The following is an 18,689-nucleotide window of genomic DNA, read 5'->3' on the forward strand; positions in this document are numbered from 1 at the left end:
GTCTAAGACGTAAATAAGCCATTAAAATTCCCTGCATGAGGTTATTTCACAAACGACAGTTGAAAGAATGAATCATTAAGTTAACTGACATCCGAAAAACGTGCCAAATGCACAGCATTATTCTAAAAACAACCGAAATAAGCGAAAACTACAAAACCGCCGCCATTTTTGTAGTCCCGAGCTAGACACGTGGCGTCCACGGGCAGCGACATCGCCCCCTGCTGTCGCGGGTGGCTTGATAAATTCGTTAAATCCGTTCGAGTCAGTCTAAGACTTAAATAAGCCATTAAAATTCCCTGGATGAGGTTATTTCACAAGAGAGAGTTGAATGAATGAATCATTAAGTTAACTGACAAGCGAAAAACGTGCCAAATGCACAGCATTAATCAAAAGCCGAACAAGGCGAAAACCATACAACCGCCGCCATTTTTGTAGTCCCAAGCGACTGACAGGGAGTTTCAAATATTCAAGTCTAATCTAATCTTATTAACGTCTGTTTCAGAGAATTTTCGGACGATCGGTGTTTGTTTGTTCTTATAGGAATTAACTGCGTGTTTAAATATTTTCAGAGTGTTTGATTGGGTACATTTTATTCTAAAAGGTTTTGGCTAAAACTGTGTAATGTTGAGAAGCTTGGGCTGGTAAATTCTACATGTCCACGTTCTCAATCTGTTGCTTGACAGCTCGAGGAATTGCTTTTGAAATCTTTTTAAATGTTCATCTTCGACATATTGTAGAGCGCACACAAATGTTGAAAAGGAAAGCCAGTTGCCCTGATCAACCATTAGATGGCGTAGTGACCCACACTCCTTTATCTCTCCAGTTGTGCGAGGAGATTGATTTTGTTTTGCCAATAACATAACCGTTGTTCCATATTGGGGATTGATGTGTTGTAAAATTGTGCTTGTACATAAGGGAGCAGGGCTTGCTTATGAAAAGACTATTATAATACTGTCAGTTTATCAACGTTAAATAAAAATAAAAAAAAATCACACCGAAGCACAAATTCATCACCTCCCATGTATTTTTTTTTTTTTTTTTTAAAACACCTTTGGAGAGAAAACCAGATGCTATTATTTTCTGCTATTATTTTCTATCAGGAAAGATATTACCCATTTGATTTTTAGTAGAATACTTCAACATTCAAAATCAATTGCTGTAATTCCACCTTCTTTATCCTTTTTTTCCCCCATATGGTGGACTCTGTTTTTCCACAAATGAAAACGATTTGGTTAATTGCTTGTATTGATTTGTCATCGCGAATATGCTGGATAAATGCACCTTGCTAAAGATTCCATTTTAGTTGGATATGGTTCCATCTTGGTTGTAGCCAAGAATTCAATTTGAGCTGACACTGATTGATTTTTCTTTGGATATTGAATGATTGACTTGCAGCAGTGTCTTTCGTTAGGTTCATAATAGCTCGGTATGTATTTCACACAAGATTTCATGGGGATACGATATGTATTGCGCCATCTAGTTTGTTTTGGGGAGGGAAACACTGCTGACTCGCGCCGTTTGTTTGTTTTGACCAAGTTTCCTCGCTTCTTTTCTAAGCCACAACATAGCGAGAAGGCAGGCAGGCACTCGGTTTGCCAAGCAAGGTACCTTTCGAAGACGGCAGTGCACCTCGTTCCTTCCACATGCAGCACGAAGTGACGTTGCTTCTCTTTGGTCACACTTGACGGCTGCACGTATTCAAAGTTGATTGTTGGACTTCAACTGGATTCCAAGATCGCGTTTGCACGCTCAACAAAAAAATTCTTCCCCATGCAGCCGCACCCCACCAGGTGATCAATGCCTGATAGACACACCCTCCCCAACACAGGTGAGCCCACTTACTAATTAAGCAAGACAGACCACGCCCACCGCCAATCATCGTGCTAGTACAATGTGCGAACGTTGAGGACGTGTTCATCGCAATTATCCGCACATCCCACAACAGGAAGAAACCACCAAAATATCGATCATACAGTATTCATTACATGCAATCTTACTTTCATCATCGTCTGCAAAAACAAACAAACAAACAAACAAACAAACAAACAAACAAACAAACAAACAAACAAACAAACAAACAAACAAACAAACAAACAGAATGTTGTCCCATTCCAAATATTTTCCAACAGTCCCGCAGATCGTCCCACAATGTTTTTGTGCAAACACATCTTCTGTACTTTCAATGTCTTGCTCACAAACAAATACATTTTGCTCAATATTAAACCTTTTCTAAGCAGTTCACTGGATCGATGAATATCATACAAGATCTTAAAAAATAAAAATCATGTAGCTAAGGCGTTTTTCTTTTTTTTTTTTTTAAACGACCACGTATAGTAAAGTGTTACTTTTTTTTCCGGCTGTTTTCCTGGATTTGGACTGCATGTGCAATAGCAGCTTTAACCAGCAGATGGAGCGCTATTGCAGCGTGACCCCTAACCCGATATGCCATGGAAGAGGCAGGACGTGATTTTGCACATCAGTTTGTTCCCGGTCAGGGTTGCGAACGCGCACCCGAGGGGCACAAAGTCGGAAGCAATTTGAAGTATTTTGGACGCAGCTCACACGGCACAAACCGAAGCGGAAACAAATCTTCACATTCAGAACAACGGTGAAAAAAAAACAAAACATTTTTTGCTTTTAAAAACGGAATTATTTTTATTCACCACATTGTCATTATTTGAGTCATAAAATGCGCTAATTTATTTGGAGATATACTTATGTAGAAAAAGTCCACAATATATAAACCAATTTATTATTAGTAGTGTATCAAATGGCATGGCATGTTGTATATGCCGCGGGCCGCTGAAAAATGGATGGCGAGCTGCAAATGGCCCCCAGGCCGTAGCTTGGACACTGGTGTCCTCAAAAATGGCTTGGTTTGAATTGATCTTTTGTGAACAATGGAACACTAAAGTGAGCGTTACGCATGGCGGCCCGGAAGCATATTTTGTGAACACGAGTGAGATTTTTTTCTGAAAACAGTTGATCAATGAAACAAGGCTCTGGTGTGAGGTTACACCTTAATTGCACCATTTTTCACATCACTGGAGGCATTCCCAATGTTGAGAAGAGGAGAATTTTCTTTGGCTCAAGTGTTACAATTAAAATAATCATTAAAAAAAAAATCATTTGCAGTTAACTGAGCTGAATCAGAGTCCCGTGGATATTGGATGGCTCCGTGGCCATTTTTCGAGGTTACAGTTTCACATTTTTAACAACCATAAACATGTAAAAATGCGGTACAGTGATTCTTTCAGATCGCATTCTGTACATTCTGTACAATAGTTCCAGCTGATTGGACGATGCGACATTCTACACGTTTGTTTGAACCAATCACGGCCACGGGTGAAAATGTCATCTTCGAAGTTCAACATTCAACAATGAAACGTTGAGTAAAAGAACGAATTGTAGCGCCCATTCGTCCATCTTAAGTTTGTTTGTTAGCCCCTGCGTCGGCGCTGGCTTCCTGGTTTGGTCACAGTTGCATATATTCCGCCCCCAAACACAATGTCGTTCTGTGATTGGTCCCAACCAGCAGTGGTTCAGGAACGGCCGTTATCTGCGGGAGCGGTACAAGATGTATTCTCCGGCGTTTGTCAACTCACAAATGCCACGAGAAGAGAGAGCCAGGTTAGGATAATACCGTACTTGCAGAAAGGTTGTATTTCAAGTGCAGTATAGGCTACTCCAACATTGTGCGCCCCTCCACCAAACATCATGTGACAAATGAAGTACTGTTACCATGTGCCACTGCATGGTGGAGCTCTGATCGGCCATCCTGCACTGCAAAATTATTTCCATTCTTTCTGTGAAAAAGTGGCCTCTGCCATGTGAGCCGATACCATCTGCCTCAATTTCAGACAATTTGCTTGATTGTACAAAATTGAGCTGCTGTCAATGATTAGCGTTGTTCAATGGAGGAACAAATCTCTTTGCCCACGTCAATGATTAGCCCATTGATTACAATAACGTAGGAAATGGTGCATTGCACTCAAGTCCTTGCTCAGACACCTGGCGTCCACCCTACAGCGCACGGGAGCTTGAGCCCAGTTGAGGAGGTTCGCTCGTCTCAGAAACAAAATGTGACAGTACACGTGCACAACGCAAAGTCATTCAATTGTAAATGGACAAATGATTGACGCTGCTGTGAGTCAGTGACTGCAAATTTAACATGTATGAGGGGCCCATAAGACACAGTCAAAACATCAAAACGCTGTGCTCGGTTCAAAAGACTTTTTCATGGACTGCCACAGGGAGCTATAAATAGCTGATTGGCTTCACATATAGACTGATTTTTTTCAACTTTCATCATTGACAAGCCACTAGTAAAAAAACAAACAAACAAACAAAAAAAAAAAACATACCATCACTGCACAGTACATTTTGTGGAGTAAATTTTACTTAAAAAAAAAAAAAAAAAGTATATATATTCAGTCCCAGTCGAAACAGTAAACTTTACACTTGGCCTGAATGTCCTGTGATCGTTCCTCAAACCTTAAGTAATGGAATATAGTCTTTTTTTTTTTTTTTTAAAGAGTAAAAATGACTCTACAAAATGTACTGTGCGCTATGTTAAAGGGAAGATAATCGCAGTCTATGTACTGACAGTGATTCTTGCATCTTGATCATTGGCACAAATAACAGCAAAGTTTGGCTTATCCTTCAGCCATTCGTTTTCTTGACTGCTTGTTTTTGTGAGTGAGCTGGTGCATATACCAGCTGACATTGGGCCAAAGGTGGCGTATACAACCTTGTACTGGCCATCAGCCAATCACAGGGCCGCGTTATCATCAGGTAGTTGAGCATCCTCATCCAGTGTTGCGTGGTAACAACATTGCAAACGTAATGTGTTACAGTAATATGTCAAATGTAGGCAGTAATGAAGTCATATAACAAGTTCCACTACCGGGACTCCAAAAATGAGGAGAAAGCGATCCATTTGATCATTTACAAGCTCTTCGCATTTCCCTTATAAAATGTCGAAAGCCTCATTACATCAATTCATCAGCGATTAAAAGAAAAAAATGACTTAATAAGTAACTCTGTACAAATGCTAATATTAGAAAGAAACATTACTTTTAATTTGAAGTAATTATTAGTAATATGAAATATGTATATTGAAAATAGCTTACCCAACACTGTTGGAACACATTCCACAACATCAATAAAAGTGAATTTAATCTCTGTGTTTATGATGTCACCATCGGTCAGTGACCACGCAGTCACGATAGTCAATAGAAACGGCCTTAGTGGACTGAACCACTTTAGAAGAAGAAGAAGTTAAATGAGCCCATTGCCATGTAATTCACTGGTTACAACAGCAATCAATAATACACAATGCAGATAAAACTATTACTGAAAGAAACCAGGTGAGAGTGAAAAAAATGTTGGTTGTCGCGTTGGACGGCAATGTAGTGTCTCTAGGCCATGTGACAATGTGTGACTCGACTGGTCAATGGCCTAGCTCAAGTCACCTATCAAATCAAATACACCTCAAAGGCCAAATCCAACATAACAAGACCAGCAGTCATTCCACCATCCGAAAACTGAAATCTCTACCAAGCAGCCGAAGGAAAACAAAACGTATTTTGCCCACGAGGCCAACAAGTGAACAAAATGCACCCATGTGGGTGCATTGGACATGTTTTGGCCTTTATCGTGGAACACACATGGAAGCATTTATTTCCTCTGACGCTGAATGTGAGCCATGTGCTGAGACATTATGCTGAGTGATATGCTGTATAATCTGTTGCTTGCCAACAGCCTCCATTCCACAGAACAGTAGTAAAAAGGTGTGACAGACATTCCTCACAACCTCAGCTGGGCAGGGGAAAATATTTGCATGTTTCTCTTTTCCCACCAGAAATAGAAGCATTACATGCCTGCATTTATTTTCTTCTGAAGTTGAAAATACAAAGCACATGTTGTAGCTTTCGTTTCCCAACAGTTTTTCTCACGTCAAAATATAACATTTACAAGACCTGGCCCCTAGAAACATTTACGCTCTGTAACAGATGTTATGGCGGAGCACGAGAAAGTCGAACCAAGGCCAAAAAGCGCCTGCATATTGTAAATATGTATCCGCAGGAGAGACACATTTCAAATGTGTATGCTCTTTTGGATCATATAATAATGTTGAATCTATACAAATCCATTTGTTCACATGGTTAAATCCTCACTGCAATCAACAATTCCAATGAAGTTGGGATGATGTATAAAATGTGAATAAAAAACAAACAAACGATTTGCAAATCTTTTTTTTTTTTAGTCAAATACTGTACAAAAATAAAATATTGACTGTCATGTTCAAACTGAGAAACTTTATTTCTGTTTTTGAAAATATTCACTTGTTTTAAATTTGAAGCCTAGAACATATTCCAAAAATGTTCCATGGCCTTTGCTGTGAAAAACCCTCAAGAAGTGTTTGGGGAAGTGAGGACACTCGTTGTTGAAGCGGTCCATTGTCCGTCTTGTTGTATTTTGCGCTCCGGATCCTTTGAATCTTACTTTTGATGATATTATGGATCGTACCTTGCAAATAAATGTACGTTGCAAACATGGCCCCTCAACTCTTCATTGGAGCGCTTGCTCGTGCAGTTGGTCACAAAATGGTGAGCTTCATTTATACCCAATCATGACACTCAGCTGGTTCCCTTTAACCTGTTTGCCTGTGGCATTTGCCAAACACGTGTTTTTTGAGCAAGTCCTCAAGGCTGCCAGTCAAACGGTACGTTTGCCCAGCGTGTCAGAAATGCGTTGCAGGCATCAAACTCAAAAGGAAAAATGAAGAATATGTGCTAATGCTTTCGAATGTATTCCGTTGATTAGAAGTTCAAAAGGATTTGTAAATAATTGTATTCTGTTTTTATTGACAATTTACACAATATTCCAATGTCACTGGATTTGGGGTTTAAAAAAAAAAAGAAAAAAAAATTCGGTGTCCTGAAGAGTACAACGAAGAGCAGGTGCTTCATCAATGCACGGATATACCAGGTATGCATATTTTTTTAACGTATGCATTACATTTGTAAAATATCGTGACATTCATAATTTCCTGCGATATGAATAACCATGATTATATTGGTTGTGAAAATAAAGCATCAGGAGACCTTCCTGACTTGTATTGCTTTTTTTGTTGCAAAGATTTCATCGGGTTCCGTGTGAGACCATTTGAAACTGGCTTGGTGGGTGGATGCACATCTTGAATCAGGTTAAGGTTCAAGCAGGGATGTGTTCTTTCTCTGGATTGCATTCAGCAGAAATATGGTACTCCTGGGGTCTTGCATAAACCAAGACTGCCTCACTGCTTACTTCAACCCATCAGTCATCATTTGAGAGCGCTTAACTGGAATACTGCAATATTTGAAATACTCATTAACTTATTGCACTCAATTGAACGCATGATTGTTTTCAGTCCAGCACGATTGACAGTTGCCAGTTTGAGCTGAAAAAAAAAATGTTCAAAGAAAGAAATAAAGAAATACTGGGGGGGAAACAGAGTACAGGACTGTCATTTTCCTATAGATCAGTGCCAGAGGAACACCAGTAGAGGGCACTGTGCACCGATGTAATCCAACAGAGCAGAGTCCAGTGTTTCCCAACTCTTGAGTCAAGGCACATATTTGACAAAAATCTCATAGCAGTGCATACCAGCAAACAACAATGTCACATCAAGTATATATATATGTATGATCATTTCTCTTAACCCTAACCCTGAAAAGATGCAAGTCAATCATGAGTTGAAATAAAATGTTCCAAAATAAAGTTCAAGAGTATTATTTGGCTCAGACGTGAACCGGTACAATTGCAGAAACGAAACGAAATGAAATGTTCTATTGTGAGGGTGATGATGGTCGCATGTGCGAGTACGATGATGTTCGCCTCGGAAATTCATGCACATGCGCTATTGGCAATTGTACGTGTGCTGAAGTGGGGTTCTCCACATGAGTATAATTGTACGTTTTCTTTTATTGTGATGTGTTAACTTACTGTTGAAATAAGATGTAAAGAATAAGGGGTAGGATTAGATACGTTTTTAACCTCTTCTTTGGACATGTAAACCATTTCTAATGTTTGTTTGTTTTCTTTTTCTTTCTCTCAATTTGTACTTGCCATTTGTTTATGTTTATATGTTCTGTTTACATGTTGAATAAACTTCAAAGAGTCCAGAATTGTCCGATATGTCTTGCTTTGGTTGGGCTTGGGCCTTGCCGGCCAGTTGGGCTCCCGTCGAGTCCCTCACAAAACAGCGGCGCTCTGGCGTGTGTCATCTTTCCGCATCAGCACGTCTCGTGTTGTTGTGGGTTTGGCCGAGTGACGCGCCAGCCGGAGCTCGACTGCGCGCGATAAAGAGACGCGGCCGAGTGAGAGCGCACCTCAGTGAAGGAGAGAAGCACACCGCCGTGCCTTCGTGCCTTGTCCGCTCAGACAGAGAACTGAGAGGAACGAACATGCCGACTTCTCATTGATGTCACCTTGCGCCACCGCTCATCCGCAGGCTTGCATTAACGCAAACACCTCCGCGGTGAAGGTGGGGGGGGATCTTGAGCGCCCAAGTTTTTTTTGTACGGTAAGTCCCCTCGTGTGTTTGTGTGTGTGTGTTTGAAGTAGAGATCGGAGCAACAGTAGCCCAAGTCATTTGACAGCCACAAATTGCAGTCATTATTATCATGCTCCTACTCATGGAGCCTGCAATGCAACTATTTACGACACAGCATGTGATGGAATTTTGCGGTGGATTTTTTCAAGCATTCTGACTTGTATTCATCATGTATATAACTGGACTCCTGCTTTTAGAAAATGTTTACAGTTGCTAAACAAAGTGGACTCAAAATGGGCTCATTTGCCTCCTGACAGCATCTCGCTTTGAGCCAACTTTAACGAGTAGAACCGGTGCAATTAGCTCAGTCTGAATAAACATTCCTCGAGAAAAGGTGGAGGAAGATTAACTTCAAAGGTGACGCTTACTCTCAGCAAGATGCACCCCTGCCTCAACTTTCACTAATTGATGATGCTGACAGTTTGATGAAAGATAATCCAATCAAGTCATTCTGCACTTGAGGCTGCTCATGTTGTTCATTAGGAGAGAATGCTTATTACATTTACAATTCATCTCAACTACTGAGAACAGTTTTTCCCAGCCCTTATTAAGCCAAGGCACCCAATGAGAAAAAGATCAATATCTCACCCCTCCCTCTACAAAAAAAAAAAGTCTCAAAAAGTATGAATACTATAATGATGTTTCAGTGTTATCACAAATTGACTTAGTGAGTGTGAAATCTGAGCCTGCTCAATTGAACACAAAGCTGATATAATTGCAGGAAGCCATGACTGACTCTGAAAGGCAACACGTTTATTGTGCAATTTAATGGCAGGGCATCATTATTTTGCCTGTTATTAATGCCAGCCACAAATAATGAACCAAGATTTCTGTACTTATAATAAATATATATATATATATATATTTTTCCCCAGATGAATGAGTCAATTTCCCGCGGTACACCTGCTGATCTTTCACGACACCCTAGTTTGGAATCACTCAGCTATAGAAATCTGAAGTATGTTAAGATTGGATTATTTCATGCGTTACCTATATGCTCATCACCAAACAGTTGCCAAAAAATAGATGACAAAAGTTCATCTATTTTCTGGCAAAACGTTTCACATAAGGAAAGGCAGATGAATCCAACTTGTATGTGATCAATTTGACAGACATTGTGTTATACTTGACATGCTTGCTTGTAGATTCAAACTCCTCATTGAAAGTATGAAAACAGTCAAATCTGTCAAGTAATGGTTCCTAAACAATTCTATTGCATAATCTCTAAAAGTCTGAGGGGAGACAACAACAACAAAAAAATAGTGTGTGCATATTTTCAAAGTAATGAAGTCAAAGCTACAAGATATTCAACTCTAATTTTGTCAAATTAGACATCAATTAAATATACTTCCAAAGTATTTTTTGTGCATTGTTTATTTAGTTGTAATCAATATAAGCACAATAGTACATTGTAGTAACAAAGTAGTAATAACTAATAAATAATAATAACAATAATAATAATTGTAACAATATCTAATAACTACATAACTAAGGTAGGAAGAGTACAAACATATTGCATACTGTACAGAGGGTGCAGGTGTGCGTGCGTGCGTGTGTAGTGCTTCTTCCACGGGGGTTGTAGTGTCAGTCTGATCAGATTTAGGTGGAGGTGAGAAGCAGCATCTGGCTCGGCCCACAGAGTCCCTGTGAGGTGCCGAATCTCACAGTGGCCACTTAAGCGGAGGATCCGCGTGGCGCTTTGGATGTGGAGGCCCCTGATATGCAGACATGAAAGGGTTAAAGGTGAGGAGCGCCTCGGCAGCAGAGCACCTTCTGTCCTCCAGTGACCTCCTGAGTAAAAGTCGATTACTTCTGCGTTGCGATCAGAAAGGAGCAGACCGCGGGGGGCCCTTTGAGCTTCGCTGCTCCTCATTACGACCACTTCATCCACTTTGGGGATGAGCGGCCTGACCGCCGGCTCAAGCCTTTCACATGCGTCCTTTTGCTTTGTTTCCTGGCACGGAGCTGTTCACATTCAAATATGCATGTTATGAAAGCGCGAACGTGCTGTATACTGTCAGCGATATCGTTCCCGATTTACAGCTAAAAATATTGTGCTTCAGTGGTGCATTCACATTAATACGATATTATTAAGTCTATGTTAACATGGTTATGGTTTTGGCAATGGGGATTTTCATATTGGTATATAGAGTGCTCAGCATAAATGAGTACACCCCAACAGGTTTGTAGAACACGGTTAGAATCAAGATTTTTCCACGTGATACTATACTACAAAATACTCCCACAAAAGTGGGCCATTGATAGTAAACAAGATGTGTTCATTAGTATACACAAAAAAGCTAGTTTTCCGAACACATTCATGAAAGAACATTTTGCACAATTATGTCCACCACACGAAAGAGACTGACAACTTGTTCATTTCAGGCCTAGCAGACAAGTTGCTACCCATAAAAGTCATGGAGGTCATCGAAAACACTGGATGGAATCGTTGCTGTTGTGGGATGCATTCATTTTTCGCAACTATTTTTTACCCAAGGATTTTGCATTCTATGATCAACCTTACTTTCATGTTGTGAGTTAAGTGCATATTCTACAGAAAACACTTTGACAACATTTTGGAAATTGTTCTTATGTTCATTAAGATTAAAATCTTTCCATTTTTTGAAGGGGGTGTACTCATATATGCCGAGCACTGGATTAGATTTTAGGTTGCGCATCGGTGGCAGGATATGTATGTTCTTAAAGGGATTGTGTGTAGAATTTTCAAAATTCAGTGTTCACTTTCAAAACCCACTATTAATTTAATTAATATACAACAAAACCTCTGTCACACCAATGTACTTTTTTTCCCCCCCAGACTGCTACCAGTACTAGTGAGTAGTCAAGGTTAATACAGATACCAAGTACTGATACCACTGGTACTTTGATAAATAACCCTCCCCTAAAAAACAAACAAACATATATATATATATATTCTATTCCACCAATTTGTAGTTCTGTCATAAAACAGCCACAAGAGGGCAGCAGATACCGGTATCGGTCGTCATCGTGAGTAGCGATATCTTGAAATAAGGTTAGGTATTAGTCGGTACTCTGCCATGTAGTACTTTATTTTTACTTGGCAGCACTTCTAACATGATATTATCATGAATCTGTTCGATTCACGTTGGTTATTGTTTTGATTACACCACGATGTAATCCCACCAATAGCTGGGGTTGATATAGTTGTGCACATAATGCTGCCGACTTTTTTTATGAAGCGGTTTTCCTTTCATTGAAAACATTTGCCCTGTCACCTTCCCTCGTTAGGTCCATAGAAAATGGCGTTCATTTACTAAACTCAACTCCAAACATCTTGCAAACATATTGCAAGCAGAATATGTCCTGTAGTCGTTCTCAGCAACACTTTACAAAGTACGGATGTTGACATGTTTGATGATCATTTTGGAAAAGGGAAGACGTTTGGATGTTGATCAATAGACTGAAGCTTACTTTGAATTGCCGCAGTTGTGCAGGGCTGTTCAAATGCAGCAGGGAGCTGCTCTGCTCGCTGTCAATCATCGGTTGACTGGAACAAAGACACATTGTTGTCTTGTTATTCCTGCTTGTCAAACCTGATTGAACAGCTCGCAGACTCCTTGTGAACGTTGCCATTCTCTTACAGCACCTTCAACAGCTCCAGGCACGTTTCTGGCAACAGGAAACGCATGTACGCGCTTCGCAATTTCTGTCCGACACGTTGGTCTGTGTGTCTTCATGTTGCCAATTGTTATTCGCTCGCCTTCTTTAACACGTTTACCTCACACTTACACGCTCATTTGTCACGGCGCGTTGCTGCAGGTCCATTTCTTGTGCACTTTTCAAAGAGCTCACATTAGCAAAGTGTTTTAACCAGCGCGGTTTCCCACAACGGCAACGCACATGTACAAATACGGTGGAAAGTCAAAAGTTGTTTTAAACAAATTTACGAATGAACAGAATTTTCTCTCAATATTTCATGATTCAGGCTTTATCGAATTAAGAAAGGTAACGCGTATGATGACAATTCATTTGATTTTTTGAAGTTGATATTTTACCTGTTTTAATTCTTCTTCGAAAGTCAGTGTCCCATCAGTGGTGAGCCCAGTTACTTGTACACAATGCGCGTCTCATTCCTCAACCACACGACCGCTACTTGGCCGAAATTGGCCTATCGCGGGTGGCTGTGGAAGAAAACACCCGCGAAAAGGGAGCCAACACTATTTTCAACACAAGCAGTGAAACTATGTCAAGACACTGATCATGTTCATGATTTCGCTCAATAATTGGGCTACAATCTGCAGCACTGTTTGTTGTCCCAACTACGGCCCGGGGGCCATTTGCGGCCCGCCATCGATTTTTTTAGCGGCCCTCAGCATATACAAACAATTTACTTTTGACACAGCCGGTTTTTCTAGATCTGCAAAGAAACCATTTCAATCTAAAACAGAAATATTTCTTTTTGTAATTTCATTCATGAAGTCAGCGATTTCAGTTCCAGAAGCAAAACTGTTTTCCTTCATGTTCCGCTGTCTGTGTCAAGGTGTAATTTATGAACACATCACATTAATGATTAACTAAGATCCTCAAGTGATTTAAAATTTGTCATTTTATTAGCGACTCTTCTGAATGTGGAGATTTGATTCAGAGATGGGGCGGATCTATTCTTGTGGGCCACCCCAAAATCAAGAAAAGTTCCAAACTGTCCTGTTTAAAAATAACGAGCTAAACTACATCCATTTTCTGAACCGCTTGCTCCTCTCAAGGGTCGCGGGGGTGCTGGAGCCTATCCCAGCTGGCTTTGGGCGGTAGGCGGGGTACACTCGCCAGCCAATCGCAGGGCACACAGACCAACAACCATCCACACTCACAAGCACACCGACGGGACAATTAACATGCCATGCATGTCTTTGGAATGTGGGAGGAGACCGGAGTACCCGGAGAAGACCCACGCGGGCATAGAACATGCAAACTCCACCCGGGAAGGCCGGAGTCCTCAGTACTGGGAGGCGGACGTGCTAACCAGTCATCCACCGTGCCGCCCCTAGCTAAACTATAGTACATTATTAATACGTAGACTTCTTAGTTTGAGGGTGTTGAATAAAGTCAGCCAATTTCAAAACGGCCCTCGCGTCCTTCGATTATACTGCGTGCGGCCCTCAAAGGAAAAAGTTTGGACAGCCGCGCCCTAGCGTAATAGAGAAGCCCTCATGTATTGGAAATGTAAGGCTAATTCCTGATTTCCGTATTGACTGGAAATTAATTGTAGCATCGAGAAATGAAGAATCATGAATGAATGAATGAATCATGTTTGTTTGGGCGTTTTGATGGCATCAGAAAGGAATGACTCCCCTTGACAGGAATCAAAAGAACACGACCTAATCCGCAAACGTGTTCTGTCTATTCCAGACGTCTTGTTGGATTTCTTGCCTCAGCCATGGGCAGCAAGACTCTTGCAGCTCCCGTCCCTCTGCACCCATCACTCCAGCTGGCGAATTATTCCCTTCTCCAGGGCCTTCAGCTGCCAACGGATCACTTCCACAGCATCTACAGCTTCAGCGCCCTGCACGCCATTCAGCTTCACCAATGGACGCCGGGCTACCTGCCTGTGGCCCTGCCTCGCTGCGCTCTCTCCAAACTGCCTGTCCAGTTCTCTTCCATGGCCTCCATCCCCATCTTCCCTCATTACCTGCAGCCCAAGCAGGACTCGACAGGTCGGCCGCAGAGCTCCAAGAACAAGCCTCGCTTTGACTTTGCCAACCTGGCCGCAGCGGCCACCCAAGAGGATCATCTGAAGGCGGAAGACCTCAGCATGTCAGGGGCCGCCGCCGCCGCCGCCTCCGAGTCAAGCGGCCTCGCGTGCCTCCTGGATGTGAGCAAGCTCTCCTACCCGGAGCGCAAGTCCAGTCGAGGCCGCTTGCCCTCAAAGACCAAAAAAGAGTTTGTCTGCAAATTCTGCGGCCGGCATTTTACAAAATCCTACAATCTGTTAATCCATGAGAGGACGCACACAGATGAGAGGCCGTACACCTGCGATATCTGCCACAAAGCCTTCAGAAGGCAGGACCACCTCCGAGACCACAGGTGAGAACAACCGGTTTTTGTCAAACTCTCATTGAGCTAAACGTGTTCCTCGTTTGAAGCTTGGCAATTAGAAGAATCCTCAACAGTTTGTCTCAGCAGGACATGTTTGGGCACAGCGATGAGGAACGGCAGAAGCAGCCTTAAGCAGAAGAAAATATAGATTTCAAGAGATCTTAACTTGATTCAAATGGACAAATAGCAATATATATATATATATATATATATATATATATATATATATATATATATATATATATATATATTGCCTGTTGGATATTGATGAAGATCTTGACAAATCATTTCTAGGGAATGTTAAATTCTTAACCTGCCATTTTCTTGATGAATGATTTACAGTCTTAAATCCTTGTTGTCATTTTGATATCAGAAATAATTTGACATGTAAGAGCAAGTTATTGGGCTTAGACTTGAATGAAAAGTATTTTGTGGGGAGAGCTTGTGGCATGTGAGGTTATTGAACACAAAAGCAGCCATCCTAAAACACGAAGAGTATATCCAGACACTTTTGTTTACTTGATACTTAACATTGTTGCTAAAGTTGAGAAAATGCATTGTATGCATCTTTGAATCATGTTGAAATATTAAAAAAGTACACTTTTTTTTTTTTCAGGGGAAACATGCATTAGTAATTTAATGGCCTCAGTTGCAGTGGTGTGCAATGCATTCACACACAAAAAAAATAAAAAATCATACGACACATATCTGGTCAGAAAGAGACATTTAAAAACGCTTATTTACTTCTCTGTCATTTGCACTCCGCGTCAGTCGAAAAAATACCTGCTGGGTAGTAAGAAATGGATACACTATCAGCGTGGGAAAGAGGGCGTGCGTGCGTGCGTGCGTGCCTGTTGCGGCTCAATCTGATCGTTGTCCTATTAGCAGCCAAAAAGTATGTTCCCATACTTCAAAACCATTTTCAACTTAGTTTCAATGAGGCAAACAAATGCCATTATCAACTAAATAATGAAATGCATAAAGTTGGGGCCGCCTTTAGCTAATCACAGGCTCTGGTGCTAATCATCTAAATATCGGTCCTCACTCAACGTTAAAGATTACGGTAGACTCAAAATGATGAAGACCATCACAGGTTTGTGTGGTCCTGGTTGCTTGAACAGTAGACATGGTAAGGCTTCGATAAAGCATTTAGGAAATTATTCTTGAAAGTCATTTGGGCCTACTTAAAAAAGGAAAACACAAAAACTACTCAAGTGAGTAAGACTAAAGCATTTGCTAGTTAAACATAAATAATAATAATCACCTGCAATTGGCTGGCAACCAGTTCAGGAGGTACCCTGCCTACTGCCCGAAGCCAACTTGGATAGGCTCCAGCACCCCCGGGACTCTTGTGAGGAGTAAGTGGCTAAGAAAATGAATGGATAATAATAATAATAATAATAATAATACTATTGATCAATCACAGTTTAAAGCCTGAACCATGAAATATGAGAGAACATTCTGATTCTTTGTAAAAATAGTATTTATTAGTCCTTTTGAACAAACAAAAAAAACTTCCACATATGACTGTTTATTTGTGTCATATTTGATACATCCGGTCACAATGCTTTAAATTTGTTCATTTATAACTGTCAAAAATTGAATAACAGACATATCAAACATATTAGTATTTCCCCAAATCAGTAAGAACATTCCCCACTATTAATAAGTATAGGTGTCTCTCCTTTCTCAATTGGATCTTCAATCTTGCAAGGTCACAGGAAAAGCCATCAGCTGGGTAATACTGCCCTCTAATGGATTATCCGTGCAACACGTGTCAAATCATATATGTCAGGGTTTTAAAGGGGGGGGGGGAATGCTATACTCGTGAAATAGAGGGCTAAAAATATCATGTATTTAATATGATACGTTTGGCTATATAGGATGATATTGAAATGACTACTACAGCTGTTTTTTTGTTTGTTTTTTTTTTGCTAACACCGCAATGTTGCGTTCTATTCGACAGGTACATTCATTCCAAAGAAAAGCCCTTCAAGTGTCAGGAGTGTGGGAAAGGCTTCTGTCAGTCCAGGACTCTGGCTGTCCACAAAACATTACACATGCAAGTCAAGGATGTGAAGCCAACCAAGATGAAATGATTCCATTTGCTTGAAGGGAACACCGGAGATATATTGTTTAGTACAAGCAAATACAATAACAATCAATAACCAAACCAAAGAACTCAGTAGGAGAACCTCCGATTTCTTCCACTTTTGTGGGAACGCTGCTCAAGGATGAACATTTTCACCAGCAATTCCTTACAAGATAAAGAGATAAGCCTTTGCGATGAAGTACGTGAATGGGTCTTTGAGTTGTCTTGACAGAGACCCCAGTGAATATGTGGAATGTGAACTAGCAATACAATGAAAAGGAAACAAAATGGCTGCTAAATACTGCACGGCAGAAACTTGTAGTCCAAAGACAACTTCCTACAAATATTTTGCAAGTGAGGAGGATTAAAGCCATCCTAGTACGTTTTCCTCCATTTCAATGTAACGTTCCAATGTTATTTTTGTACGGATGCATTATATCAGAAATGTATTTTTTGCACTTTAATCTGATGATTGATTATTTTCTATATATCACTGGATCTTATTTTAATCATTTTTCAATAAAATGTTTTACTCTAACTGGTTGAGTCTGAGCTTCATGAAACAACATTCAAGCCATCCGTGCACATAGCAACGGCCCAGTCTGACACGTTTCTTGTACTGCTCAAAATTATGGTGAACACTGACAAGCAAGTTTCAAATCAAACATCTGCTGGACTGTATACAGCGTTCCCTCGTTTTCCGCTGGGATGAGGTTCCAAAAAGTACCCGCAATAACTGAAATTCATGAAGAAGTTAGCTTTATGTTTGACATTTCTTGTGAATTTTCTCATCAAGGCATTTCTTTACATGTTCTTACATTTCTCTCGTTTACGTAATGACTGCGTTTTTTCGAGGAATCTTTGATTCTTTTGTCCTGAAGGGGGTGTGGCTGGACCCAAGGGCAGAGAAACCAGGCATGAAGCGGAATGGCAGGAATGAGAAGAACTTTACTGACCAGACTGCACGTGGACTGATGTGGCGCGACGTGAAGACTTGAATTGATGTGCAGACACTTGGAGTTGGCGTGGAGAATCTGACCAGACACGGAGAACTTGAACAGACGTGGAGAAAACTTGACCAGAATGAACTAACTTGACCAAACGTGGAATGACCTGACTAACAGTAACACAGCAGCACACAAGACAAGATGCAGTATACAACAACAATGCTCCCAGCCCCGCGTGAAACAAACACTAATGAGACACTAACAGGACACACCTGGGAGACACAGCAGGCGGGGAACCAATCAGCGACACACACATGCAGGCGGACAAGGTTAACGATAACGGGACTGGGGAAAAACACACAAGAACACCAGACAACCAACAGTCTCACCAAAATAAAACCAAACCCAACCCAAACTGAAACACGACATCTTTGATGTGAGCGAACTTGTGGGGGTGGGGTGGGAGTGCGAGCGCCATGGTGAGGCATGGCTGCCATTTGTCTTTTGCTTTGAGGCTTCACTGAGAAAAAATATACTGTTAGCAGGAAAAATTCTTACTTTTGAAAAGAACATTTTCTCTCTACCATCACATCTTCCTTTTATTTCTCTTTCTATCCCCTTATTTATTCTATGCACATCATTCAAACCGTGTTTATGACTCTTTTTCAGTAATACTTGGGTTTCTGGATGTAGGATAAGATCGCCACAAGTCTAAGCTTTCATTCGAGCCCAAGATCATTCGTGTATGTTGAATAGAAGCCTTTTTTTCCCCACACAACTCACCATAATGCGTGCACAGGTCAAATGTTCATTCGCCTCTACCTTTCCTGATGTGTCAAATGCTCATTTTTTTGTAGGATTGTTGTCAAATTTGAACTGGAACTAGGGTTGACCTCAAGCTTTGATCCTGTAGTGATTTCAAGTCCGAATCAACATTCTAAATTCATTTTCAAGGCAGATTTTGTGAACAGAAATG

The 18,689-nt window shown here is 40.8% G+C and overlaps 2 protein-coding genes across 4 annotated transcripts in view; one reads left to right on the forward strand and one right to left on the reverse strand.

The window, feature by feature from the left end:
* Positions 1-1,574: 1,574 nt before the first annotated feature.
* The window catches only part of LOC144031746 (protein YIPF5-like), a 74,819-nt gene continuing 57,704 nt past the window's right edge, over positions 1,575-18,689 (reverse strand). For both annotated transcript variants that reach the window (XR_013287602.1, XR_013287601.1), the window contains exon 6: positions 1,575-1,586. The gene's annotated coding sequence lies outside the window, so the exon portion shown is untranslated. The remainder of the gene's footprint in view (positions 1,587-18,689) is intronic.
* osr1 (odd-skipped related transcription factor 1) lies at positions 8,351-17,244 on the forward strand. 2 transcript variants are annotated; one of them, XM_077539022.1, is made up of 3 exons: positions 8,351-8,569; positions 13,988-14,662; positions 16,641-17,244. In XM_077539022.1, exons 2-3 carry the CDS (start codon positions 14,016-14,018, stop codon positions 16,771-16,773), a joined length of 780 nt encoding a protein of 259 aa, XP_077395148.1. In that variant the 5' UTR covers positions 8,351-8,569; positions 13,988-14,015; the 3' UTR covers positions 16,774-17,244. The 2 variants fall into 2 exon arrangements, with proteins under 2 accessions (XP_077395148.1, XP_077395149.1); XM_077539023.1 differs by lacking the exon at positions 8,351-8,569 and adding an exon at positions 13,508-13,801.

The sequence above is a fragment of the Festucalex cinctus genome, chromosome 12 (genome assembly GCF_051991245.1).
Source record: "Festucalex cinctus isolate MCC-2025b chromosome 12, RoL_Fcin_1.0, whole genome shotgun sequence".
Taxonomy (NCBI): domain Eukaryota; kingdom Metazoa; phylum Chordata; class Actinopteri; order Syngnathiformes; family Syngnathidae; genus Festucalex; species Festucalex cinctus.